Source organism: Lemur catta, chromosome 16 (assembly GCF_020740605.2).
Source record: "Lemur catta isolate mLemCat1 chromosome 16, mLemCat1.pri, whole genome shotgun sequence".
In the NCBI taxonomy this organism is placed as follows: Eukaryota; Metazoa; Chordata; class Mammalia; order Primates; family Lemuridae; genus Lemur; species Lemur catta.
This window is the reverse complement of record NC_059143.1, coordinates 45,026,475-45,054,098: the sequence shown is the minus strand read 5'-3', so window position 1 is coordinate 45,054,098 and position 27,624 is coordinate 45,026,475. Positions and strand designations below refer to the sequence as shown.

The following is a 27,624-nucleotide window of genomic DNA, read 5'->3' as shown; positions in this document are numbered from 1 at the left end:
TTTTAAAATATATCACTAACTATCATTTACCAGGGAAAATATACCACTTCTGTTTCCTTTGTTTTGTTCTCTCTAATAATTATTAACCATGTCCAAATCCTCTAAAAAGTAATAGATCCTGATGGTGTATTTGTAATAATAATGGTCTGCAAACATTCCCAGTGGTAACTTTTCCTGTTTTATATTGTATTTTTCTGTAATGGAAGGAAGAACATTAGTGTTTATTCCACTTTTTTATAATACTTTCATACATCTTAAATAATTTCTTCCAAGTAATTTTAATTATTTGAATGTATGTGAAGTTGGCTAGAATGGGAATAATTTCCTACATGGTGAGAAAAGAAACAGAAACGGCAGTGCTTTAGTAATGAATATATCTATGCCTCTGCTGAATACCTGAAATATTTTCTGCTGTCTTAGACTCATAACAGTGCTGGAAGTAGGCATTATAATTTCCGTTTACAAAAGAGGAAACCGAAGCTGAGAGTGATTAAATAACTTGCTAAAGGCCACTCAGCTAGCATATGAAGGACTGAGATTTGAATCCAGAGCAGTCTTGTGCCTAAGATTGCCTTTTCATGTTTATCCTGATGTTCAGGTTATTGAGAAAGGATATGATGTTTTTAGATTGATGATACATCATCAAGATTTCATAGTCGATCTTCTATATTCATTAATCTGATAATGTAGCCAATATTTAATTGAGTGTACAGTATGATTCTAGATGCTGCATAGGCTGTACAGAGAAATGTAAGATTCAGATTCTGCCCTTGAGGAGCTTAGAATTAAATAAAGTACATAAGAGATGTACACACATAGCCACCTTACCAGATATAGGTCACTACAGCTATACTGTACTACAGAAGACAACTTTACTATGTGTTAAATGTTTGAGGTGATAGAAAGACTATCATATTTTAAATAAAGGAGAGTTCAGTTTGAATAGGGTGATGATAATAGGAAAAAGTAAGTCTTGGTGCATGTTTAACAGTCAGACTGTAGGGAGAGGATGAGAATTAAAGCAAATTGAATGATGCAAATCTGTTCAGAGGCAGATTTGGGAAAATGCACTATTATGCTGGGATAATAGTAATAAATAATATGTATTGGGCCCCCACTGTTCCAGGACTGTCCTGGGTGCTTTACATATGTTATTCAGTTAGGCTTAACACTGCCCTAAATTTGGTGATTTTAATTCTCATAATATGGGCAGGGGAATTTAGGCTCAGAGAGATTACATATTTTCCTCAAGGACACGCTGGTTTTCAATGACAGAACTCATGTTTTCTAACACTTCAATTCTTTCTCTTTCTATGCCATGCTGCCTTCAAAACAAATATAATTTTGGTGGAATGTGGGAGGTTTGTTAAAGGGATGGATACGAGATACTACTACTGACAATATAGATGAGACCAAAGTAATCAAAAGTCTAAAATGCTGGACTATAGCATTTTCATTTTATTTAGTGAAGAGTTGCTGTATCAGTGAATATTAAATGAAAGAAACAGAGCCAGTAGCAGCTATATATTAAGAGATTTAGTGTAAGGAATTGGCTTAGGTTATTATGGGTGCTAGTTATTGTAGATAAGTCCCAAACCCAAAGATCAAGCCATCAGGAAGGGCAGACTGAACTTGCAGGATGGAGTCAAAGCTGCACTCAACATGTATAATTTCTTCTTCAGGGAAGCCTCAGTTCTACACTTAATGCTTTTCAACTGATTGAATCAGGCTCACCCAGTGATCTGGGATAATCACCTGTGCTTAAAGTCCTTGCACCATTACACCTGGCCCAGAGCACATAGAGGCTATACCTAGTCACTTGCAGTGAGGAATCCCTTCTTGTTTGGCTGGTGGTTGGGCAGAGTAGGTATGACTGAATGACCCTACTGTGGTTGGGCAATGGAGAGAGCAACTTGGGAAGCATGTCAAGTTGGAGCTTGAGTAAAGACAGACATTTTTCCAAATGAAGATTAAGTCCCATACTTTATTTTTGGTTAAATGGGCTTTGTGAGCTAGCCAGAGAACTCAAAACAACATTATAAAATTGGTCCTAAGAGGAAATATGTTCAGAGTTCTGAACGAGTTACTTGCAAACAAATTTTAGAATCATAGTCACTTTTAAGTTGTGAATTACTTAGTAATAGTAATTCCAGGCTATCCAGCTTTTTCTTCTGTAAAATGCTCCTCAAATGATAGTTTTTCTTTAATACAAAACTCTTTGATTAATCATCTAGTTGTAGAACCATTTAAAGAAAGTAATGTTTTCTTCACTTTATAAAATCTCTCTTAAAAATCTATCAATCACCATGGACTTGGAAATGTTTCAATGTTTTGTTTGGTTTTCAGGAACCAAGCCATCTCCTGCCATGTAGTTTTGTAGCTATTGGCTTTTTAGTAGCATTTTTCCTGCTGATTCAAGCCTGTCCCTGGACTTATTATGTATATTGTCTGCTGCCAGTGCCAATATGGTATGCGGTTCTAAGAGAGTAAGTAATGCATTTTGCTGCCTTGTTTTTCACTTCATTGACAGTTAAATCTGTATTTAAAATGCATTAGATTTCTGTACCTAAGTCATCAAAGATCTAAGTCCTCTTACTTCATTTATAACTGCATAAATGTTGCATATAAACATCCTTTTTATTTTACCTTTTTACTTCGTCTTTATTGCCCTGAAGTAGCAGTGACCTTGATCCCTTCTTTGTGTATATTTTATGAGAAAAATCTGGAATAAAAATAACATAATTAATATTGATTGTATTATACTGTGCCTAGAGTAACTTATATTTTGAACTTGTCTCATCATCTTAGATTCCAATATATCTTCATGTTTTACAGAGATTTGCATTATGTTTTCAAACATTTTTGCCCCTGCTTTCCTAGCCATCATGTAAACCTAGATAAATGAAAGTTTGTAATTAAATCTAATACAGTAATGTATATATACCATGAGATGAGCCGTTATTATTCACATGTGCTAGGGTTTTACCTTTAACTACTTCCTCACAAATTGGACTTCAAATGGATTCTTACCATTGTAGCAAATGTCAGAAGTAAGGCTTTTCAGCGAGTTTCAAGCACTTTTTAAATAATATCACTAAATTTACTACTGGTTCATGTTCACAGACACCCAGAGTCATGCTGGAGATCTTGTTGATTTCTGTGTTTGCACCAGAAATCTAGAATTTAAATTTAGTTTTGGACATCAGAGTATCCTCTGAGAAAACCAGACCCCTAAAGCAGATCCGGGAATGAGAGCCAGAGTAAGGGTATCCTCCAGGTTGACTAACATGTGCATCATGATGCTATGTATACTTCCATTCTGATTTTTGTGAACTGCAGCTTTGGCCACATCTTCCATCCTTTAAAACATGAAGTATTAAAAATATTTAAATATTAAAAATATCAAAAATAATTAATATCAAGATGTGTAAAATATTAACTATTTTAAAATATGAGGCAAAAAGACACTGATCAAAGAACATACTGTTACTTCTCCATTTTAAAAGAATAAGGTTGTTGGATATGCATATTTAATTCAGATTTTTTATTAATAAAATGTCATTTACTCTAGTTTTAAAACTTTTAGAATGACAGGTTTTTGCAGAAAATTCTATTCTGCTACAGAACCCCTCTTGAATTATTAAATGTCCTAATTATGAAGACAACACATTAATATATATTCAAATCTTAAGGGAAAGCATGATTTTGAAAGTACATTGTATTCTATCTTTATCTTTTTGATAGATTACATAGAAAATAAAACAAAACTCATTTTTTCTTTGAGAAAAAAAATCTCCTAAATGATTTTACAAAATTATCTCTGGTTCTTCTGTGCTTTTTCATTTTTGAGAACAAAAGGAATATTCTCCTTTCAACTGGTGTTAGCTTTTCTTTCCTCCATGGTACCTTAATAGTTTTGATAACATTCTGTAGCCATTATTTTCAATCACAAAGAGGCCATAAACCAAATGATGCTGACCTTTTATAATTACCTACTTAATGTACTACAAATGTGGAAGTTTTTTTTTTTCCGAGTGATGGAATGTAAAAAGTATTCAAATGTGAAATACATTTTTAATGGTTATGGATTCACATTTAATTACAATTAGTATACAATTAGTGATGTCTTAAACTGAGTTTGCAAAAGGTTATTTAGCTCAGTTTAAAAAGTGTTATTAAGATTTCCCCTATCTAGATTAGGAAAACTTACCTTTATTTTATTAAGACAGTTGAGATTTTAATATAAGATTACCCAGATGAATTTTTTTTAATTTTCAGTTTTTATGCATTTGGGTTCATAGTATTTTATATCTGATACTGTATCTATAATTGTATGTATCCGTGCTTAAACTAAGATCAGGTAAGATTCATTTATTGTCCTTAATGTTTATAAAAACCAAGCAAACCTTTGTGATCATTTTCAAGTTAATTCAGAAATTACATTTTCCCTAAAATAATTCTGGATTTCAGAAACAAAAAATTTAGGTAAGTAAAGCCATTGAAACAAGTCTGTTAGTGTTTATCTTAGTTTTTGAATAATCTATAAGTGGAAAACTCCCTGATTTTTAGCTGTGTTGAAAGTTTTTATTTTTTAATTTTTTAAATTCAGTATAGAATATAAGTAGTCTTTTAATAAATAATCTTTTGAAACAGATTTCAAGTTATTCAAGACCTTGTTGCATCACTGTTGTCCTTTCCTCTGAGCCATTTTGTTGGATACCTGTTAGTCTTTACCCTCGGAATTGAAATATTAGTAAGTAATTTACCAGATGACAACATTTTCAGATTTCTTTTATATATTTGTAACTGCTATTAAATGACCTCATTTTTCATTTCTTCTTTGGAATGCATTGCTAGGTTCTCAGTTTTTTCTACCGCTATATGTTAACAGCTGGACTTATTGCATTTGCGGGTTGGCCATTTCTCACACAGCTGTGGACGCGAGCAAAGGTATAAGTATTCGTTTTGACATAGGACAAATTGGTAACTACTTTGTTTTGATATGTGTTTAATTCAAGGAATTGTTTGCTTGTTTTTGTTTTTTTTTTTTTAAAAAAAGGATAGAATGTATCATTACATAAAAGAGCCTGGGCTTTTTGGTAGGAGGATTGACAATACCTTTAAGGTTTTGGTGATTCACTTAGACTTTCATAATGAATTGAGCCAGTTATGTGGTAATTGAAATGCCATAGAAGCAGAGCTGATATGTCCATCTCTGAAACAGTTCCTGGAATCCTTTAGCTTCAAATACCTAGATGATGGAGCAGGGGAGGAATTGCTCAGAGTAGCACAGTGGCTTAGGGGCCTGCACTCTGAACTTGAGTCAGAGGAGTCACCTCCTTCCTTGCCCTGAACCACTAATTTTTTTTTTTTGAGAAGTATGTATTCAATACAGATGATTTTTAAATATAAAATATACTCTTGATTTTCTTCCTTTAGCTAGGTAGAGAATTACAATGTGCTTCTACAAAGAATACTTGCATGTTTCCACTTTAATACTTTTTGATGGAGGAAGCAGAAAGAATGAAGTATCTTCTTTCTACCATATGAGAATTTATAAAAATCTCTAATTAATGGGATTGATGATCTTTTTCTGATCTTAATCTAATTATAAAAGTATTGTTACTTCTTTTCCTTGTGGGCTCCATTGTTTGATTATTATCACAAACCAGTTTTTTTATAGATATCATTATCAATATATGGTCTAATATCAATTGAACAAAGCATTTGCTTTAAAATAATCAGACCCAGGTTTAAATCCTATATGTTTCATTTAGTAGTTGTGGACCTTGTACTACTTATATTTTAACTTCTCTGAGCTCAGTTTCCTCATCTGAAATATCGTAAACAATAAAAGCTGCCTCTTGAGGTTACTGTGAGAATTAAATGAGATAGTGTTCCTATTATATTGAATATAATAACTACTATGCAACAGGTCCTTCACAAATAGTAACTCTATTACTTTTAAACTAAACAACTGTAAAATTTTGCATTTTCCTTTTAGTTTCATGGTCATATAGTCTGAAAAACTGATGATAGTTTTCTATACCATATTGTCTAAAGATAACTTTTTTTTTATTTTAGATCACCTCGCTGAGTTGGACGGTCTTCTCTTTGCTCCTGGCAGTGTTCCCACTGATGCCGGTTGTAGGTCGAAAGCCAAATATCTCTCTAGTGTATGAATAATATTTTAATTTATTTTCTTTTCAGTGTAATTTTTTTCTCAATTAACACTGTGAAATTTGGTCATGAGTTTAACACATTAACTGCCGTGTGAGTTGTATTTAACTCACGCTAGTTTTGAGCCAAGGGCCTCATGAAGCATATGTAACTCACACATCTCTTTACCTTGGGACCTGCGTGAACTATTTTTCAAGGTGCATATAACTCACACACAGAAAACAAAAAAAAAATAACAAATTTTTCATTAAATTAGAAAAGATTGTTTTGTTTTCAAAGTTTTTATTCTATTTTCGTAATAAAACACTGTGGCCCCAAGGAAAAAAAATTTTTTTCTAGTGTGGCAGTCAATGTGTTAAAAATCATGTGAACAAACTGGAAGTTAAAATACTACTATCAAACCATTAGTCATGATTTTGGTCTAGGCTCTGAGAGTCAGTAAGCCTCCTTGGAAATGCTTCTGGGCCTTCAAAAACAGTGAAATTGTATCAAACAATAATAACTTAAAATACCACCCCCCCAATACTCTAAAAGGTTTTCTTTTTTTTGTACATTGTGGAAATCAGTAAAAATTTTAGTTTCCTATGAATAAATATTATGTTGACAAAACAAAAGGGTCTAAAAGCCATTGTGTTATCCCCATCTTTCTCTTCAATCATATTCCCACTAAAATGTCTTAGAAAAATGAAATTTTCTCCTATTCTAAAATGAAGGTAAAGATCTCCATGGGAGAAAACAATATTTACCTTAGCAACTTTCCCATGTTTAATCACTGAAATTGTTCAAAAATTCTTCTGTATGTACCCTTACCTGAATTCCCCATTCTTCTCTCTTATTTATTTCTCTTCAATATGATCCAGATAAATCTATAAAATAATTGGTTTTCTTTGCTTTTAATTGCACTTTTAAATTATTGTCAAGTAACCCACTGGCTATTTGTGTGTGTGTGTTTGGCAAACTAAATAATCATTATTTCATTTAACATTTTCTCTTATTTTCTAATCATGTAATCATCTTTGTTACTTTCTTCTAAACTCTATAACCATTTTTCAACATTTTAACCAAATCTTTAACAGATGAAGGTATATCTTTTTTAACTGAAGAAAGATTAACTAAACAGTATTTTTTAAAAGTATGTGCTGATTTATCAGGTTCTATACATTTTCTCTCCTTTGTGCAAGAATGCCAAGAAGATCAGGAATTATCCCAGGAAGTCAATTTATTAGCAAAACCCAAAGTAATTGTATTGAATTCCAAGAACATACTATCTAAGCTGTACTTTATTAGAATGCTACTAAGTCAAAATATTTTGCAACTGTCATAAACTATAAATAGTATGTGTGAAAATGAATTCAAATATTTTCATTTATTTCTTGGCCTCAGATTGCTCTGTAAGCTTTTCTATTGTTTCTATAAAGCCCCTTTCCATCCTTTCATCAATTCCTGCCTATCAGTCCTGCTCAAGTAGTATTGACATAGTTGAGCAGAATTTACTATATACTAAAAGGAAAGGAAATTATATAAATGGCCTTCATTAAAATTTGCCACTTGCATATTCTATTAAAGATGAATGGTGGAAACAAACTTGTTAAAATATGAGAAATCTAATTTGGTATTTTTAAAAATTACATTGTTTCCCTCTATACTTAATTCAGATTGCTCAGTGATTTTAAGTTTATGTTGGTTTCCTACTAGCTATATTTGCAACTTCTTTATTTTGATTCCTGGTTCACAGAGAAATTTCTAGTCTCCATTTGATCTCTCACATCATCTCCTTTCTTTAGAAAATTACAAAGGTGTAATCTTCTGAAACATTTACGGATAAAATCAAAGGAAAAAACAAAAATGTACACAGTATAGCTATAATGTCTCTTTTACTCCAGTGCTTTAAGGTAAAAACATATTTGCCAAATTATTTTTAAGAATTAAAAGAAGAAAAAGAAAAAAGAATCTTGATCATATTAATACATTGCTTTTTTTCCCCTAAGTTTTAATGATAATCCATGTTGAATATTTAACTATTTTTTTTTCTTATGATTCTCAAAGAGTGTATTTGAAGAATCAAAACCAAACAGAAACCAAGCACTTTCCTGGGAATTCCTGTTTTGCATTCTTCTTAGGTGTCTAGCTCTGCCTTTTGCTCTTTCTTATTTCTATTAAACCAATTCCTTTTCTCTTAGTTCTGTTGTATTTGGGTTGCAGATTTTGTCCTCAACATAATTTCAGTTGCCCTATGTTATTCATATTTTTAAGAGGTGAGAAATAGAGCTCAACAATAGTGCACGACTTCACTTCCTTGATATCAATCACCTTTGACTTCAGGAACCTGGTGTTCTTGAAAAGTATAATTTGTTGTTTCATAGCTGTGCGCTGCTCTGTCACCACTGGGGTAGCTGTCTTACCCTTCCTTAGCCAGGACAGCTGAGGAAAGCACCAAGGTCAATGACAGAAAGGAGCTATTTGGATGTAATATGGATTATAAATGTAGATCCTTTTTGCATAAGCGCTCATAGTCACAAATTGTATGTTGCAGATGCTAATAAAATATTTACTTAGCTATTTTTTACATTGTTTTTTGTAAATTTCCCCAACTCAGACTAAGAATTGTAGTAGTTGGTATGCATAAAATTTTTGAAAATGAAATTATAGAAATAAGGTAAAGATAATTAAAAAATTGTGGGGAGAAGTTACAAATAACCCCATCCCTATAGCATCTTTATCCTAAGATTTTTATTCCAATTATAACTGTGTATCCATTTTGCTACTTCATCTTGATTAAACCAAATGACTGAGAAGTTCTACATTAGGGTAAAATGTCTCATATTTCTACATAATTGTGTTCAGTAAATATCTTAAGACAATTTTATATTGTGAATTGTATTTTAAAACAGAATGGGTGCAGGCTTGCTGGTGCTTCTGCTGTCCCTGTTTGTTGTAACATCTCTCATGAAAAAAAAAGCTAGTTTTATAAAGGAAGAGCTATGGGTACATGGATTACAGGTCAGTTACATATTTTCAATACTATGTTATACTTAATGATATACCAAAATGTATCTTATGGTTATATTTAATTATGTTCTTAAGATGCCATTGTGTTTATGTCACTCAGTATCTGCCAGCTGAGAAGAAAATTTTCTCTTTAAGATATTACATGGAAATACGTTCTCTGAAAGGTATGAAATAGAAAAAAGGTCAACAAGAGGCAGCCCAAAGATGCCTAAAGAGCAGAGATTAAGGAGATTTAACAGGCATCTGTACTGACCAAAAAGTTGAGCTAAAAAGGGCTTTCTCTGGACTGAGATTCTATACTGTCCTCATTTGGGTCAAAAAAAGACAAGCTTCTTTGAAGTGAAAGCAGCCTGGGGTATGTTTATATTAAAAATAGCCAGTTTAAGACTTCAGATGATGTCCTAGGAGAAAATAGACTTCAGCTTGGTTGGTGGCTTTGGTGTGGTAAAAAGAACGTTGAATTTGATGGTTCAAAACTGAGTCAATTCTCAGTTATGCTGCATATTAGATGTGTGATTTTCAGTAATTTCACTTCAGTTTGGTTTTAATCTGTAGAGATAATATCTAAAAGCGTTGTGAAAATTAATGATTATATAATGTTCTGTAAAATAACTTTTTTTATAGATAAGGATGGAAACCATTTTTTCCTTATAAATAGATAAATAAGCAATTAACCACATATAGAACACAACAAAAAGCAAAATCATGTGAGTCTTCCCAAAAAATTTCCTCAGAACAAATGTGGGGTAATAGAAAGTACTTATAAGAACACTCTGAAATAAAAATGTGCAACATTTAAAAGATATCACAAGTTAAATTCGTTCTTGGATAGTAACAGAACTTATGAAAAGAGAAGAAATATTTTGTCAAAGATCCTGTCAAACCATTGGAACATATGTTTTATTTTAAATGGTATACTGAGTGACTTTACACTAAAGCCATAGTAGCTTTGACAGATTTTATCTGAGTACTTTGACACAAGTGAATGTTGCTGAATCTCATACTAGAGGAGCAAAGAATATCATGCTAAAATTCTTATTTGCTTCGTTAGACATATCCCTGAGTATTAGGCAACTCTGTTACAAAATTCTTTTTTGCATTAGCTTTATTATTAATAATTTACATTATTAATTCCTGTACTGCCCACCATATTTCATTGGTTCCAAAATATACATTTTTTTTCACATTTTAACATCTCTGAAATAAAACTGTCTTACAATTCAAATGATCCTAGGATAGTGTTATAACTTTATTGACAGCATTTTTGCTTCTTAATTCACTGAAAATATGATTAAATTAAATATATCCGTAGGATTTGGTAATGAGACTGCTAACCTGATCTCTAAGAGAGGTTACTTTGTTCACAGTCATAATTTAGCACATTTCTCTGAAAGAGCCAGATGGTAAATATTTTAGGCTGGTGGGTCATATGGAGTCTGCTGCAGATTTGTAACTCTACCATTGTAGTGCAAAGGTAGACAGCACGTAAATTAATGGGAGTAACTAAGTTCCAGTAAAACAGTATTTATAAAAACAGGCCACCAGCATACAAACTGTAGTTTGCCAACTTCTGCAGTAGTTTATAAATATTCTCTGAAGAGTATTTATACTCCTTGTATTCCCAGTGCCAGATAAATAAGCCACAAAAATATGTTGAATGAATAAATGGATATTACCGTGGAGGAGGGCCAGAAGTGGAGGCACTAAACTGTGTACATTGCTCCTCTTCATTTTTGTGATTTAAGAAACCTTCAGTGTTTATAATGAATACTTCTAAATAGAAACAGAGTGATGATATATGCCAACACACTCTTGAAAGTATGAAATGCCTCATTTCATGATTGTAAAAGAGGACCTTTGATTGGTACGAGGGTCCTAGCTCTTAGCCTTGGCCACAAAAAGGTTAGCTGGTCCGATTTCAGTAGTATTTTGTCCAGATTCCAGTTGTTTCCAGCACTTTTCTGAGCATTCTTTCTAGTGTATAATCCTTCATCATCTTCTCTTTCTCTTTTTTTTAAATCTGTTTTGTCTTTGTTTTCAGATGCTGAGCACAGTGCTTTCCATGTATGTTGTACATAGCACTCATAGCAATCTACTCAAGAAACAAGGAGTGCCTCTTATGAATCAAATAGTTAGCTGGGCAACCTTAGGTAAGAGGCTGTGCAAACCAAATGAGGTAACTTTCCATCAACTTAGTTGTCTTAAAATGATCCATTTATGTCTGTATTATTGTTATTGAAAGAAACAATTTTGTTGCCACAAAATAGTAATAACAAGCTATTATATCTATCTCTTGCTGGAATTTGATAAAGAAAATTAGAACTCCTGTGATCATATATGTATTAGTAAGAGTTACTTGATAGAATATTTGTGACCTGATAACAAAGCTGCATATTGACTAAAATCTGATAACATTCTACTGAGCGATTCCAAAAGAGAAGAGAGTTTTGGGAAGAGGATCATATGCTTAATTTTCTTGTCAATTCATAAATTCTTCGTTCTTACACAGGGACTAAGAAACAGTTAAATTTTATCTGTGTCTCCCTTCCTGAAAATAACATTAATTAGTACACAATACACATTTTAAGCTAGTGAATCATTTCAAAGCATATTCCTGTGTGTAGAATTCTTAATTAGGAATATTGGAATGTATGTGTGAAGCAAACATATGTTAATTTAAGGACGTAGGTATACCTTCCAATTGGAAGAGAAGAGCAAGCTTTAAGCCCAGGTTTCTCATGCATTACAAAAAAAAAAAACTTTGTAATGGCTGTGAATGACATACAGTTTAGCCCCCCCCCCTTTTTTAAAATAATTTCTGTTGTTCATCATTACAAAAGGAATAGATCTTTGAATGGACCTTCACCTTAAAAAGAGGATTAAGAAATAGGAGTGTTTTCCCATGGATTCCTCTGAAAACCCAAGCAGAGGCTTAAAAATATAACAGGGGATATGGAAGGATCTATTGAAGTTAGGAATTTGAGACCAGCCTGGGAAATATGATGAGACTCCATCTCAAAAAATATATCTATAACAACAGGAACCAGACATGTATCTCTTAAAATTTTGATTTGCTCATTTTCCAAACTCCTTGATCAGTGTTTAAGTGGATGTTATTCTTGGACTATAACTGCTCTCTTTTTATATAAAATATGCATACATTTCATTTTCACTATATAAGCTCCATTTCTTTATGGGTATTCTGCAGGCCACCTATTCTTGTGAATTATCTTGATTAATAAAATTACTATTTACATGCATTCATCATGAACAATGTCATGACTACTCCCTCATATTAAAAAATCATGTTCAGTGTGTACTAGGTTCTGCTTCTGCTCTGTTTTCTTAGATTAATAAATACGAACCAAGACCCTACCCTCCTGGAGCTTATATTATGCAGGGACGGAGGAGCTAATGTTCTAGTGAGGTGACTATATACAATGATCTCTCACATGACATGTTTTCAAGTCCACAGAAAACCCCCAAATTATGAAGCCTTTCTGTTATACTGCATAACTTCACAAATATGCAGTTATGTACAACACACTAGCAGATAGATAATATATGACAAATAATAAATAGGAGATCAAGTGTGCCTAAGAAGCAGCCCAACTCTTGCTCAACACATAAGCTTATTTCTTTGTAGTGTAGCCTAACTCAACTTAGTTTTCTTATCTACCTTGGAATAAACCACAATGAAGAAGAAAAGCAAATAGACTTTTTCCACATATCATTGTATTTTATCTTTAAACTTCTAAAACTTCTGAAAAGGTCAAGAAATAGCATCTTAACAAGAATTGCAGAAAGCTAGCCTTTACTTCTGTGCTTGTCCCTTATCTGTATGTATAAGTGTGTGTATGTGTATATGTAAAATTTTTTAACACATTATTGATTCAATATTTTTTATCTCTTTTACCATTCTTTTTTTTTTTTTTTTTTGAGACTGGGTCTCACTCTGTTGCCCAGGCTAGAGTGCCATGGCGTCAGCCTAGCTCACAGCAACCTCAAACTCCTGGGCTCAAGCGATCCAACTGCCTCACCTCCCGAGTAGCTGGGACTACAGGCATGCGCCACCATGCCCGGCTAATTTTTCTATATATATTTTAAGCTGTCCAGGTAATTTCTTTCTAATTTTAGTAGAGACAGCATCTCGCTGTTGCTCAGGCTGGTCTCAAACTCCTGAGCTCAAACAGTCCACCCGCCTCGGCCTCCCAGAGTAGGAGTGCAGATATCCCTTTCATATAGAGATTTTTTTCCTTTGGATACCTAGTAGTGGGATTGCTAGATCATATGATAGTTTTATTTTTAGTGTTTTGAGAATCTCTATACTGTTTTCCATAGTGGTTATACTAATTTACATTCCCACCAACAGTGTATAAGAGTTACCTTTTCTCTGCATCCTTGCTGCATCCATTATTTTTTTGTCTTTTTGATAATAGGCATTCTAATTGAGGTAAGATGATCTCATTGTTTTAATTTGCATTTGCCTGATGATTAGTGATGTTGAGCATTTTTTCACATACCTATTGGCCATGTGTATGTCTTCTGTTGAAAATGTCTGTTTGTATCATTTGCCCATTTTTAAATTGGATTAATTTTTGCTGCTGTTTGAGGTTTTTAAATATGTTCTGGTTATTAATCCCTTGCCAGATGGATAGTTTGCAAATATTTTCTCCCATTCTATAGGTTCTGTCTTCACTCCTTCACTCCTTCATTTCCTTTACTGTGTAGAAACTTTTTAGCTTGATATAATATGATTTATCTATTTTGCTTTTGTTGCCTGTGCTTTTGAGGTCTTACCCAAGAAAATCCTTGCCCAGACCAATGTCCTAAAGCATTTCCCCAGTGTTTTCTTCCAGTAGTTTCATAGTTTCACATCTTACATTTAAATCTTTAATCCATTTTGAATTGGTTTTTTTATGTGGTGAGAGATAGAAGTCTGGTTTCATTCTTCTGCATATGGATATCCAGTTTTTCCAGTACTAATTATTGAAGAGACTGTCCTTTCCTCAGTATATGTTCTTGGTGCCTTTGTTGAAATGAGTTGGCTGTAAATGCATGGGTATATTTCTGGATTCTCTATTCTATTCCAGTTAGTTCATGTGTCTGTTTTTATGTCAGTACCATGCTGTTTTGGTTACTATAGCTTTGAAGTATATTCTGAAGGCAAGTAGTGTGATGCCTGCAGCTTTGTTCTTTGTGCTCAGGATCGCCTTGGCCATTGAGGGTCCTTTGTGTTTCCATGTGAATTTTAGTATCATTTTTCTATTTTTGTGAAGGTCATAATTTTTGTTTTATATAGGTGGTTTGTCATTTGGAGCAAATTACTTACACCTGTTACACATCGTTGTGAAATGTTGCTTTTAACATCATAAGGTGTTCTTTGCCTTATTGATTGTTTGGGGCCTGGAGTGTACTTGGTCTGGTATCAGGATTGAAACTCTGGGTTTTTCACTGTTTCCATTTGCCTAGTCCATTCCTTTATTTTTAACCTTTTTGAATCACTGTATTTTAAGTTTGACTCCTGTATTCAGCATAGAGTTAGGTTTTGCTTTATATGCCAAGTTGAAAATATTTTTCTTCTAATTAAGATCTTGAGTCCATTTGTGTGTCTGACATGACTCTTAAGCTTCTTTATTCTGTCAAATCTTATGTTGCAGAAGAGCATACTTGTATATTATATAATATTTCCTATGCTTCTTTCTCTATTTGGAGTATCTTATACGTTTTATTTATTGTCCTTATTGATTTTATTATACTATAGTTTTGGAAGGTTGAGAATGAAGTTCAGATCAGTTTACTGCTGTTGTTTGCCGAACACATACATGTTCCTCTGGGCATGCATTTTAAACAAGATTATTTCCTCCTCAGGATTGGTAGAACTAGATACTAAAGGATACTTACCAAATGGTGTGAGGCATGCAATAATTGATTCATAGGTAAGTCTTCAGTATCTCCAAAGATCTCCTTCAGGCACAGATATACCATGGTCTAGGTCCAACAAGCATTTTTGCTAATATGATCCCCAAATGGGTAATATGTTATGAAACTGGTTCTAACTTATGTCACTCAAAATGGGGACTCTTATTCCCCTGTAGCACCTTATCAATCCTTTAGACAAAAGTAAAACAAGGACAGAAAATATTTATAGGTTTTACAGAAGTTTCATTTGAACTGACTTTTAAAATAAGATACATTGAAATGTTATTTATTCCAATTAACATATGTATGAGATGATGATAACATGATTGGAACTACACATCTGAAAAAAGTCAGCTACTCATCTAAGGGTATTATAAATTTGACTTGCATAGTCTTAAATCTTGTAGTGACTTGATTTTGAATGAAAGAAAACATTTTTTTTAGCCAGTCCTGTTGGTCAGCCAGAAAATGAAATTGTCCTTACATTTAACTTATAAGATGTTGACTAATAATAATAACAGAAGCTAACAGTTACCAAGCATGCCAGGCACCATGCACAGGGAATATTTTATAGGTGAAATTGTATTTAAACCTTGCAACAACTTTTTAATGTTATCTCTATTTGACATATGGATAAATTACTGCTTAGATGGGTTCACAAACTTACCCTGCAGTTAAACAGTTAATATGTGATTCAGGCCGGGCACAGGGGCTCACGCCTGTAATCCTAGCACTCTGGGAGGCCGAGGCGGGTGGATCGCTCAAGGTCAGGAGTTCGAGACCAGCCTGAGCAACAGCGAGACCCCGTCTCTACTAAAAATAGAAAGAAATTATCTGGCCAACTAAAATATATATAGAAAAAATTAGCCGGGCATGGTGGCACATGCCTGTAGTCCCAGCTACTCGGGAGGCTGAGGCAGTAGGATCGCTTAAGCCCAGGAGTTTGAGGTTGCTGTGAGCTACGCTGACGCCACGGCAGTCACTCTAGCCAGGGCAACAAAGCGACACTCTGTCTCAAAAAAAAAAAAAATGTGATTCAGCTAAGATTCCCTCCCAAGTCATCTATCTCCATATTCTAGAGCACTGGGAGATTAGGAGGTTAAGCACCTTTCCTTCCCAAAATAGAGATGAGGGAGTTTACGTTTTGCTGCCCCACCTGCTTGGTGTGCCCTTCCTCCACAGAGGTAGTTGCTTTTATTGCCCTGTGGGGAAAAATAACTTTGTTTATTAAGATTACTCTTATTACAACTCTCATGCGTGGTGAAGTCTTTCTCTCCTGTTTCTAGTTTTCCAAGTGGCACGTTATGATGGTGGGTGCATACTTTACAGTGGGAAAATGTGGAGGAAGAGGGGATTAGGAAAAATCTGATTCTGAGGAGTTAGTTGTCTTTAAACTAAGATATAAATGCCTGATTAAAAGAAGAGTTGCTGAATCTTTAATATTTTTTATTTTGTTAGAAAATAGCAGATTATTCATTTAGGAGTTAACATTATTACAGTGATCTAGGCTAAATAGAAATTAAGAAAATCTGAGTTATTTAAGCCAAAAATATACTAAAAACAGTGAAATATCATTTTAATTAAAAATATAAAGTTTCTGATTTCTTACAGAAATGATTAGGGCAAATATAGCCTCTTATTAAAGGTCACACAAACAATAACTGCTGTAAATGATAACACATGATTCAGGGCTTCTAATCTAACATTTTTTGTCTCTTGTACTGACAGATGACTTGCTTTGCTTTCTTGCAGCCTCTTCCTTGGTTGTGCCACTACTGAGTTCTCCAGTTCTCTTTCAGCGATTGTTTAGCATACTTCTTTCCTTGATGTCAACCTACCTCCTTCTAAGCACAGGGTATAAACTTTTTTAAAAATTTAATTTTATAGCAGCAAGTTTTAAATGATATATTGACATTTTCTTTATTAGTATTTAACCTCTAGAAATGAAAATTGTTTTATATATCTTGAGGGATAAATTATAAAGATTTTCTACTCTGTGAGAATTGTATATGATTTGATCTATGATCTTCTGTTTTCTTTTCCTTATCGTTTTCATAGTATTGTTTGTTGTGTTTATCTTTCTATTTCCTGAAGTTGCTAAAATGTCATTTGACTACAGTGTTAGAAAATTCTGATTGATTATGGAGGAATTTTAAGTCTCAGTGACTTTTATTTTTTGTTACATTCCTTCCATGCATTTAAATTATGCTTTGATTTGTCCATTCTTCTTTGAACGTAATATTTTGTTTTTATTCTTAATCTTACATGTATCATAGTTGAAATATCCCTTTGATTCAGGGAACTTTCAGGATATTTTCCCAAAAGTTAAAGAATCTATTTTTATATAAGATTGAAATTTTCTTTAAAAAAAAAAATCCCGCAGCTTGATTTAGGGTGAAGCCTGAAGCATTTTCTAGAATTCAGTGAGTACAGTGATGGACTCCTTCCATTTACTTTGGAGAAAATAATTCTTTCCTTGCTTTTGAATTTTATTCTTGCTTAAATTCTTATGAGGGTAAGAAATGGGCACATTATTACAAACAATGAATAGAACAGACGAATTTAATAAACACCACTCATAGACAGTTTGAATTTTGGCCCAAATATAGGATCTTGATCCAATTTAGACTAAACACAGGGCTTCACTATTGTGTTATCAACAGATTATTCACAGTTATGATTCTATAAAGCCATTTTTGGTCCAAGGCTTGGGGTTCACTCTTTGGGAAACTTAGTTGTTCTAATTCAGGATTAGAGAGATACTCTCAAAATCTTTTCATGGTAGTCTCTAACACCCTAAGTGACCTAGACCCCAGGAATTCTTGTAGTCCCTGGATAGGAGACGATCCAATCCAGTGGAGTGCTAAACCTCCTCCTCTCACCAAAGCTCCCTACACCTTCTGTCGTTTCCCTTTCTCCTGCCTAATCAGATGTGGGCCACAGCTACAAAGATGTAATATAAGCATTATGGAAATTTTCACCAGCTACCTAATAAGATCTTAAGATGGGCTTGCTCTGAGATTTAAATAAAACTTGAAGTCTATAAGCATCCAGCCGTTCTTATTCAAGGGTGATAAACACCTTGAGAGTTTAAAACCTTTCACACTTTCCCCCTTTATTGGTGAAACTTCAAGATGAAGAATTTTGTTGTATTAGAATTCATCAAAGTAAAAATGAATGAGAATATGTACAAGTTTTGGGTTTATGTAAGAAGCAAAAGATAAAAATCATTTCCATTCTAAGTCACCATTTTGAGGTGGCACGAGTTTCATTGAGATCACACCCAGCGGTTGACTTAAGGAAATAAGTGTTTGAAAGGGTCCAGAAATATGTGCTACACTTCTACACAGTCGTTTAATAATCAGTAAACCCTTCTCTTTATAAACCTTCATATTCTAAAGCAACAATATGTAATTGATTAAAAAATACCAGCAAACTGGCCAGGCATGGTGGCTCATGCCTATAATCTTAGCACTCTGGGAAGCCAAGGCAGGAGGATCACTTGAGCTCAGGAGTTCAAGACTAGCCTGAGCAAGAGAAAGACCCTGTCTCCACAAAAAATAGAAAAATTAGCCTGATATGGTGGCATGTGCCTGTAGTCCCAGCTACTTGGGAGGCTGAGGCAGGAGAATTGCTTGAGCCCAGGTGTTTGAGGTTGCAGTGAGCTATGATGACACACCACTGCACTCTAGCCTGGGTAATAGAGCAAAACCCTGTCTCAAAAAAAAAAAAAAAAACCTAGTGAGACAAAATTATATAATAATTTTAAAAAACATATCAGCAAACCTAGAAATAGATCTAGTTCACTGGATTAAAATGGAAGGAGAGAAAGAAGGAAGGATAATTAAAGTTTAATTTTGAGTGAAAAAACTATTCATAATGTAGAGTGAGTTAATCATGTAACTTGTGTTGGGGGTATCATAGTGCTTTCAATCACCAGTTTAATAGTCATAAGAGATACCAAAACAGATTATCACAAGTATGTTTAACTTATTTTAAGAAAATCTAAAAAGTGAAAATTCATATCCCAAATCAGAATATTAATGCTAAGTATGACCTTATTAATGAATGCATTAGGAGATACATTATTCAATTCAGAAACTATATTTAGCTTTGGAAAAAAACCTCAAAGGATTATCTTGAAATAGCACGTCTGGTCATTTCAGTTTTATACATGTTTTCATGTTTCAAATCAGTTTTGCAAAACATAGTCCATGTGTTAGGGTTCACCATCATCATTTTGGATGACCTGGAGGGTTCTTTATGTAAATTAGTGAATGTTCAGCATTACAGGATATTTAAAAGAAATGCAATTTTATTATGTTATAGAAATATATTAATGGTAATCCTAAATTCTAACAATGAAGCCTTGATTTAATGAATAAAGAAGATTCATTTTTAATCAGCACTTAATTATTTTTATGCAAATGAAAGCTATTATAATACGTGAAAATTGTTTGTTCTCTTGGTTAAAGATGGTTAAACATTTCCCTATGAAATTTTGTTTACCTTATCCCTTTGCTTAGCAAACTATAATACAAAGTTAAATGCCTTGTCAACCCTGTTCAATTTGCCCAGAGACCAAACCAGCAGATCCTAATTTGGTAAGGTTTTTGTTATGTTTTCTCTGAGACTGTGATGACATTTCATTGGTATTTCAGTTTATTAATTCAGATCTGCAGACTTTATACAAAATATTGATTGTCTTAAGACATAGAGTCCCATAGGAAGATTGTGTTTATCTGATTTATTCATCTACATTTTATAAAAGAAAGTGATCGTAGTGCATAGTTTTTGAAAGAAAGTAAATCTGTAGCACTGTTTGCAGAACTGTGAAATTTATGTTTTTATATATTAGGAAAAAATAGCTTCATATATAACTACAAATAATTTTTTAAATTATGGTCCCCTTTTGCTCAGAGTATGCACCTTTATTCAGTTAATCAACAATTGCTTTTTCTTTCACATCTCCAGTGTCCTGAGCACTATGCAGACATACAAAAAAAATAGTGTACTACCAGTATACAATAGAGTTATAAGCTGCTATAAAATAAGGACTATATTTTACAGTGTTAGACAATTACAAAATGGAACAGTTAAGTTATTATGAGTTAGTTAAGTTGTGAATTGCATGACATGAAGAATGACTAGAGAAAGAGTTTCAGTTGGTGCCATCAAGGACTCTTGTGGAAGTTGAACTTTTTAAAGAATGGCCAGGATACAGGCATTTGAAATCTTTGCTTTCCTTTTTTTTTTTTTAAATCATTGTAACAGTAGTATCAACACATTTTGGAAAGTAAAGGTAAGAAAGAAAATCACTTATTAACTCTACTTCTTCTGTTGATGTTCTGGTGTCTCCTTTCATGCTTAGCTCTGTGTTTGTCTTTTTAACTTAGATGTAATCACGGTACATGTGCTATTTTGTATCTTTCTACTTAACATTATTTTAGAAACATTTTTTCAGGTTGCTTATAGGCTCTTAGCTACCATTTTAATAGGTATTTAATATTTCATGATGTGGATTCACCTTGATGTAGTCATTTCTCTACTTTTTAAATTTATTTCCACTTTTTAAAAAATAATATTTTAAGTAGTGTTTTACTCATTAGCTTTTTACATAGTTTAGATTCTTTCCTTTGTTCACGTCTCAGTATAGGGTAGGTGGGCCATTAGCTGTGAACTTTTTTTTTTTTTAACTCTGAATTGTCTTAAGAACACTGCCAATTTATAATATCTCCAAGAAAGTAGGAGGGGTACTATTTCATCATATCCTTAACAGTATTTGGTATTTTCATGTTTAAATAAGAATATCAAATGCGGTTTTAATAGGCCAAAAATGGTACTGCTTTGTACAGTCTTCTGTACTTGTTTAACTAATGCTATTTTCTCATGTATGTAGTATCTGTTCATATCCTTGGACATTCTAAATCTTATATACCAAGTGATTTGTGTATGTTTTCTCAAACCTAAATGTTTTCGTCTGCCCAGTCTTCAATATTTTAGTTTTATGATCTGTGGTAGAATTTAAAGAATTTTCATTCTTTTGCTTTCTCATGTTAGAAAATTAGTGCTACATGGTGTATATAGAGTTGAGTAGTTGAAAGAGTCAAAATGGAAATTTGGTTTTCTTTTGCTTTGCTCTGTTTTGTAAGTTCTGATTAGGTAAATAACTCCTTCAACAAATACTTCTTGTGACCTACCTAGGTCAGCAGTGGTGGGTGGCCACATAAACACAGACTCATTTTATAAACTAGTAGGAGATGCATACAAGTAAACATATGATTAAGACAGTGTAAGTACTATAATAGAGTATTTTGGGTACCAAGGTGGAACATTTATCCCAAACTAAGCAGAAATGGTTTAGAAAAGGCTGCTGTTACTATTTTATCTCATGAGCATTTCTTCCCTTCTGTAAACAATATTACAACAAACATCTTTATGAGGAAATCTTAGTACATATGTCTGATTATTTTCTTAAGGTAAATTCCTAGAAATGGCATTATTATAGTATATGAGTATTTTTAAGACTTTTGATACATATAGTAGTATTAAATGGCCTTCCAGAAAGTCTACATTCCTATAGAGTATGAGAGTTCCTTTTTCACTGCACTCTTGTCAATACTGTTTTTTAATGTTTATAAATATGATAAGTAAATATATCTCACTATTGCTTTAATTTTTATATAAGTTATCGATAAGGTCAATTTTTATGTTTGTATTCCTGTATTGCCCATTTTTTTAGAAAATTTGGAATGTTCATCTTGTGTTTTTTCTATGTATATTAATCATTTTACCTCAGGAATTATCTTTTTACCTTTGTCTTAATATTTTCTTTCTCTTTTATGTATATATGCTGTTTACTTTATGAATGATTTTTCAATATCTCTACTATTTTAAACATGTAATTATCTCAAGATTGAATACATTTCAAAAAAGGTGATTGTTGGAGTTGAAATTTATATTACTTTCCTACTTTTTTCTGAAAAGCATAGAAATTTTAAATGTATTAATAATATTGTGACTTAGAAGTATTAGATATTATCAAAATTGTTTTGAGAAAGATGTCTCAGTATATATATGCATATTTATTTATTTTAATGTTTTTTCTTTTCATTTGTACTCCCCTCACCTCACCCCATCCCCACCCCTTAGGTACGAAGCTCTCTTTCCGTTAGTGTTGTCGTGTTTGATGTTTGTTTGGATATATATGGAACAAGAAACCCTACAACTATCTGGTGTTTCCTGTAAACAGAAGGTAGTGTGTCAAAATCATTGTTGTGTTTATTTGAGAATATTAAAATATTCTCTATCCTATAAAGAAGTCGCAATTTTATTTCCTCAAAAATTCTTTCTACTTAAAATTTTAGTGTTTAAAGAACTTTGGTAAATTTTACTTGGTATAGTAATTAAACAATTAATTTACAAGGAAAATTTTTGCTTATCATAGAAAAGCACAATTTTATTGTTTTACAGACAATACATAGGTTGGGCTTTTCTTAGTGATAACTTGAGCATCACTGATATAAAAAACATCAATATAGATGAAGGGATAGAGGAGAAGAGAATGTTCTTTATCTTATTTTCCTCTGTTTGCACATCTAATTTTTCCTTCTACCAATTTATTTGAGTCAGAATAATGTTTATGTTGTCACAAGTCAATTTATGAATTTAATCATAAGGTGACATTTAAATTCCCATTGTTGTTTTTCTCTTTCTAGTCATCCTGATCCAAGGTACTTATTCTGTCGCCTTAATGATTGTGGCCTTCATCCAGATCTTAGATTGCTTTTGCAATATGATATACTTTGAATTGGCTAACATCCAACAAAATTTTGAGGATACCTTTATCATGCTAAGATAGAGAGTTGAATTGATGTCTTTTGTCTTATTTAGAACTGAAGATAATTCTAAGAAATTAGTGATAGAATATTTACAGTTTTACTGAAGATAAAATGATATTGCAGAAAAATACTTTCATGGTAGATCCTTCCTTAACGGGTTCCAGTTGAGTTTACAGGAGAGTAATTGATAATTCAGAACAATTAATTTCAATAAAGAAGAAACTTTATGAAAGTATATTTAATAATTACTGGTTTTTAACTTTTTCAACCTTAGAACATTAAAACAATACATGAAAAGCAGTTTTGATCAAATTCATGTAAGTAGTCAGAGATTGTCCTTAATATTAAATATTTCAGCAGTTTTGAGGATCATTGTGTTACTTTTTAAATTCTATTTTTTAACAGAAATGAAGCCTATCTTTTTCTAGAAAAATCTGTTAAAACAGTCCAAGAACTTACTAGAAATTACATGGGGGGTGAAAATGGGGAGTGTCTTCCTTTGGACTCACCTATCAGTGTTCTTTTTGGGGGGAGGAGAATGAAGCAAGAGTGCACCCGTCTTGTTGGAGTTGAACGACTTTCTATTTTACTGAAGACAGGAATATTTTCTTTTTTATAGGAAGAAAATAATTTCTCTGCAAATAGAATTAACAGAGGAACAAAGAAACAGAAATATTTAATTTTACCATCCCTTTTAATATCATACCATACTTGGGTTCAAGAAAATCAGGAAGAAGGAAGAATTATATAGGGATTTAAAAGTGAAGCATTTATGTAGCATAAGAAAAATCCCAGTTCTTACTTTTATTACACATATATCAACAGTACAACTCTGTTCTGTATATTGTTAGCAACATATTTTACCTTTTGGCACATTTTATTAAGATATAATTAAGCTATAGGAAAAGATTTATTGTTGATTTTTTTTGTCAGCACAGGGTATGTTTCTAGCCATTGTAACTTAGCCATTATATGGTTGCCTTTGAGTATAGAAGTAAGCTGTTATTGTGCATTAACATTTTTATTATTATCTTACAGCTCACCAGTATCCAATTCTCCTATAATACTGACATAACTCAGTTTCGGCAGCTCTATCTGGATGACATCCGTAGGGCCTTTTTCCTTGTATCCTTTGTTGAGACTTTGGTTTTAAGAGCTGCAACCTCTCATTTAATGAAGTAAGAAGACATGGAAGGTTTTTCTGCCTGTCACTTAACTAGTGGTGTTACCTTAGAGGCCATTTAACTTCTCTCTCAACTGTAGTTTTCTCATATAGTTCACATTTAAAAATTTAGTTGAACTATAGAAAAGTATAAAGAATAATATAACAAGTGAGTGTGTGTATGTATTCCTACCATTCAAAATATCAACAATTAGTATTTTGTCACATATGCATATATTTTTAAAAAATTAAAACATTACAGCTAAAGGTAAAGCCTCCTTTCAACTCCCAACTCCAATCTAATTACCCTCACCGTAGAATTATTTTTCATGTGTGTTTTATACTAACTTCACGTTATATGATATCTATCTCACAAGAGTTTTTGGATCACATCAGAAGCAATATTGTGAAAGTTATTAGTATTAGAGGTTTAAAAGACGGTATAGCACAATAAAGTCTCTCTTTGGGAAGGTTGACTGACCAGCTGCTAGAAATTCGTAGAGAAGTATTTATTTTATGTTATTTTTATTTTGGTTTTTTCAGCTTTATTGAGGTATAATTGATAAATGAAAATTGTATTTTTATATTTGATGTGTACCACTTGATGTTTTGATATACATGTATGTTATAAAATGATCACTGTAATCAAGCTAATTAACATATCTATTGCCTCAGATAGTTACCATTTTCTTTTTTCTGTTTGTGGCTAGAACACTTAAGATCAACTCTCTTAGCACATTTCAAGTATACAATATAGCATTAACTATGGTTACCATGCTGTACATTAGATCTCCAGATCTTATTGATCTTTCATAACTGAAACTTTGTACCCTTTGACCAACATCTCTCAGTTTCCTCCTCTTCCTAGCCCCTGGCAATGATCATTCTACTCTTTGTTTCTAAATTTGACTATTTTAGTTTATAAGTGAGGTCTTTCTGTATCTGGCTTATTTCACTTAGCATAATGTCCTCCAGGTTCATCCACCTTGTCGCAAATGGCAGGATTTTCTTTTTTCTTTTTTTTAATGCTGAATAGTATTCCATTGTATATACATATATATAGACATTTTCTTTATGCATCCATCCATCAGTGAATATTTAGATTGTTTCCATGTTTTGGCTACTGTGAATAATGTTGCAGTGAATAGGGTAGTGTGCATATCTCTTCAAGATACTGATTTCATGTATGTCCATTTTGGGGTGGGGAACCTGTGGCCTTGGGGCCACATGTGGCCTTCTGGATCCTTGAGTACAGCCTTTTTGTCTGAATCCAAATTTTACAGAACAAATATTTTTAATAAAAGGATTTGTTCTGTGAAGTTTGGATTTGGTTGAGGGACCTCACTTGGGGATATGGAGGACCACATGTAGCCTGGAGGCCACAGGTTCCCCACTCCTCACTCAGTTTATATAACCACACTATAACATTCAACTCTATTCATTTTCCTCTTTCTTTTCCCTTGACTTCCAGGGTACAATCCAAGTTCTCTTTTTAGCTTTTTATATCATCTCTATTCTCCTTTTCTAATACCTCTTCCTTTGCCTAATCTTGAACCATATTTTTTTCTCCAAGGTCAGTCATTAACCTTTTCTTACTGTGCCTGGTTCATGCCATCTTCTCCTAGAGCTTTGACAGACATTGTGTGCAAACAATGCCGAGATCTATTTTTCCAGCCTTGACTTCCCTCCTGACTTCAAGAGCCACATGTCCAACCTTCTGCTGGGCATCTGCTGGGCATCACCAAATATATGTCCCGAACTGACTAACAACCACCACTCCTCACTAAAGTCACTCTCTCTGGGAGGCCGCATCTGTGTTTCTTGATTCATCTTTCACTGTATCCTTTAATAAACTCTAAGCCCTTATCGCACCTATTTACTGTTTCTTGGCTATGTCATTTATTTTTGGACTATTTCTTTTCCTTAAAATGTCTCTCCTCTACTTCTACATATCGTCATAATCTTAGTCACCATATGAGCATTTTGAGACTATTTTATTTATATTTATGTTCTTAGTGCTTAGCTCTGTCTCTAACATGTGCTAGACAATAAATGGTGGTTAGTTAGAGGATTGGTTGAATGAATGGATCCAAGAATATATTTAAGGCTCAATTCACCAATTCAAATTTCACTTTTCACTGAAAGTTGTCATGATTCATACTTCCTCTCTGGTGTTGCTTTACCACTTTTGTGTGTGTGTCTATAATAATAAAATAGCTAACATTTATCGGGCTCTTTCAATGGGCCAGGCACTATTTTAAGTACTTTACTAGTAGTGAGTTCTGGGCACCAACAGGATTAATATCTACTTTTTATTACTATACTAATACAAATGTAAGTTTAAGAAATGTCAAAAAGATGTTCAATATTTTCTCATGTGTCATTCTCTATTCAATTATTTTAAAACATGATGTCTTATTTCTTTTTGAGTGTTTCAGAGTCTAGCATGTGTTTTACATGTACTGGGGACACAGCAAACATATATGAACTAAAAGTATGTCTTTCAGCTGAAAATGTCTGTGGTATGCACTAGTCCACATTCTTCTTTTGAAAAAAAAAATTGTTAGCAGCCAACTACAGACACAGTTCAACTTGCTCTTGTTAGGGAAGAGGAAAATAACCTTCCTAAGGTTGTTTCAAAATGCATTCGTAAGGAGATATGATGGAACACTCATTTAAAACACTTCATGATCAGTGCACAAATAAAAAACAAATTATCCTCATGATAGAATTAGCATATATTTTCTGAATGAAAAAGAAATTTGTATGAATTCTGACTTGTTTTTCCATTTCCTTAACTCTATTTAGGTTTTTTTCTTAGTAACAGCATTTTTTGGAACTGGAAATATAGCTTCTATTAACAGGTAATTTTAAATGAAAAGAGCATTTTGTAACCAAAAAATAATGCAAATTGGGACTTCTATACCTTTTGTCCTGTACCTTGCCTTTATACTGAATGATATATTTTGGAAATCTATATGTATCAGCATATTCAGATCTACCCTGTTTCTTTTAGTGGCTTCATAATAGTTTTTGATATACTTGTGTTCTAATAAAAGTAAAGAGAATTAATTTAAACATCCTTTTTAGCAGAACATTCAAAGTTAATGGCGTGAATTCTAAATCCTTTTTCTTTGTTATAATTCCCTAGCTTTGACCTTGCCTCTGTCTATTGTTTTCTGACTGTATTTAGTCCTTTTATGATGGGAGCCCTGATGATGTGGAAGGTTAGTTTTCTTATTTTATTATTTTTATTAAGCTATTGATTAAGATTATATGAATACATTGTGACATTAAGATTATGTAACATTGTGTTACATTTATATTATAAAGTCATTGTGACACAGTTAAATAGCAATAGAAAGAAGATACCTTTTCAGACTTGGCATTGATACCATTCTGAACTGGAGCCCTTACTCCAAAATACAGTTAATTTTTTTGCTTCACTCTTAAACCCATTTGACTACCTTCCAAGGCTGTGTGATGAGTCAGTGACTTAACCCATTTAGA

The 27,624-nt window shown here is 32.9% G+C and overlaps 1 protein-coding gene across 1 annotated transcript in view; it reads left to right on the top strand.

Moving 5' to 3' along the window:
- Positions 1-27,624, top strand: part of PIGN (phosphatidylinositol glycan anchor biosynthesis class N) — an 88,459-nt gene that overhangs the window by 37,817 nt on the left and 23,018 nt on the right. The window contains exons 16-26 of the mRNA XM_045527386.1: positions 2,347-2,486; positions 4,654-4,753; positions 4,858-4,950; positions 6,085-6,176; positions 9,072-9,180; positions 11,231-11,339; positions 16,864-16,966; positions 22,264-22,366; positions 23,991-24,077; positions 26,923-26,978; positions 27,266-27,341. Coding sequence (XP_045383342.1) covers positions 2,347-2,486; positions 4,654-4,753; positions 4,858-4,950; positions 6,085-6,176; positions 9,072-9,180; positions 11,231-11,339; positions 16,864-16,966; positions 22,264-22,366; positions 23,991-24,077; positions 26,923-26,978; positions 27,266-27,341 — 1,068 coding nt within the window. The remainder of the gene's footprint in view (positions 1-2,346; positions 2,487-4,653; positions 4,754-4,857; positions 4,951-6,084; positions 6,177-9,071; positions 9,181-11,230; positions 11,340-16,863; positions 16,967-22,263; positions 22,367-23,990; positions 24,078-26,922; positions 26,979-27,265; positions 27,342-27,624) is intronic.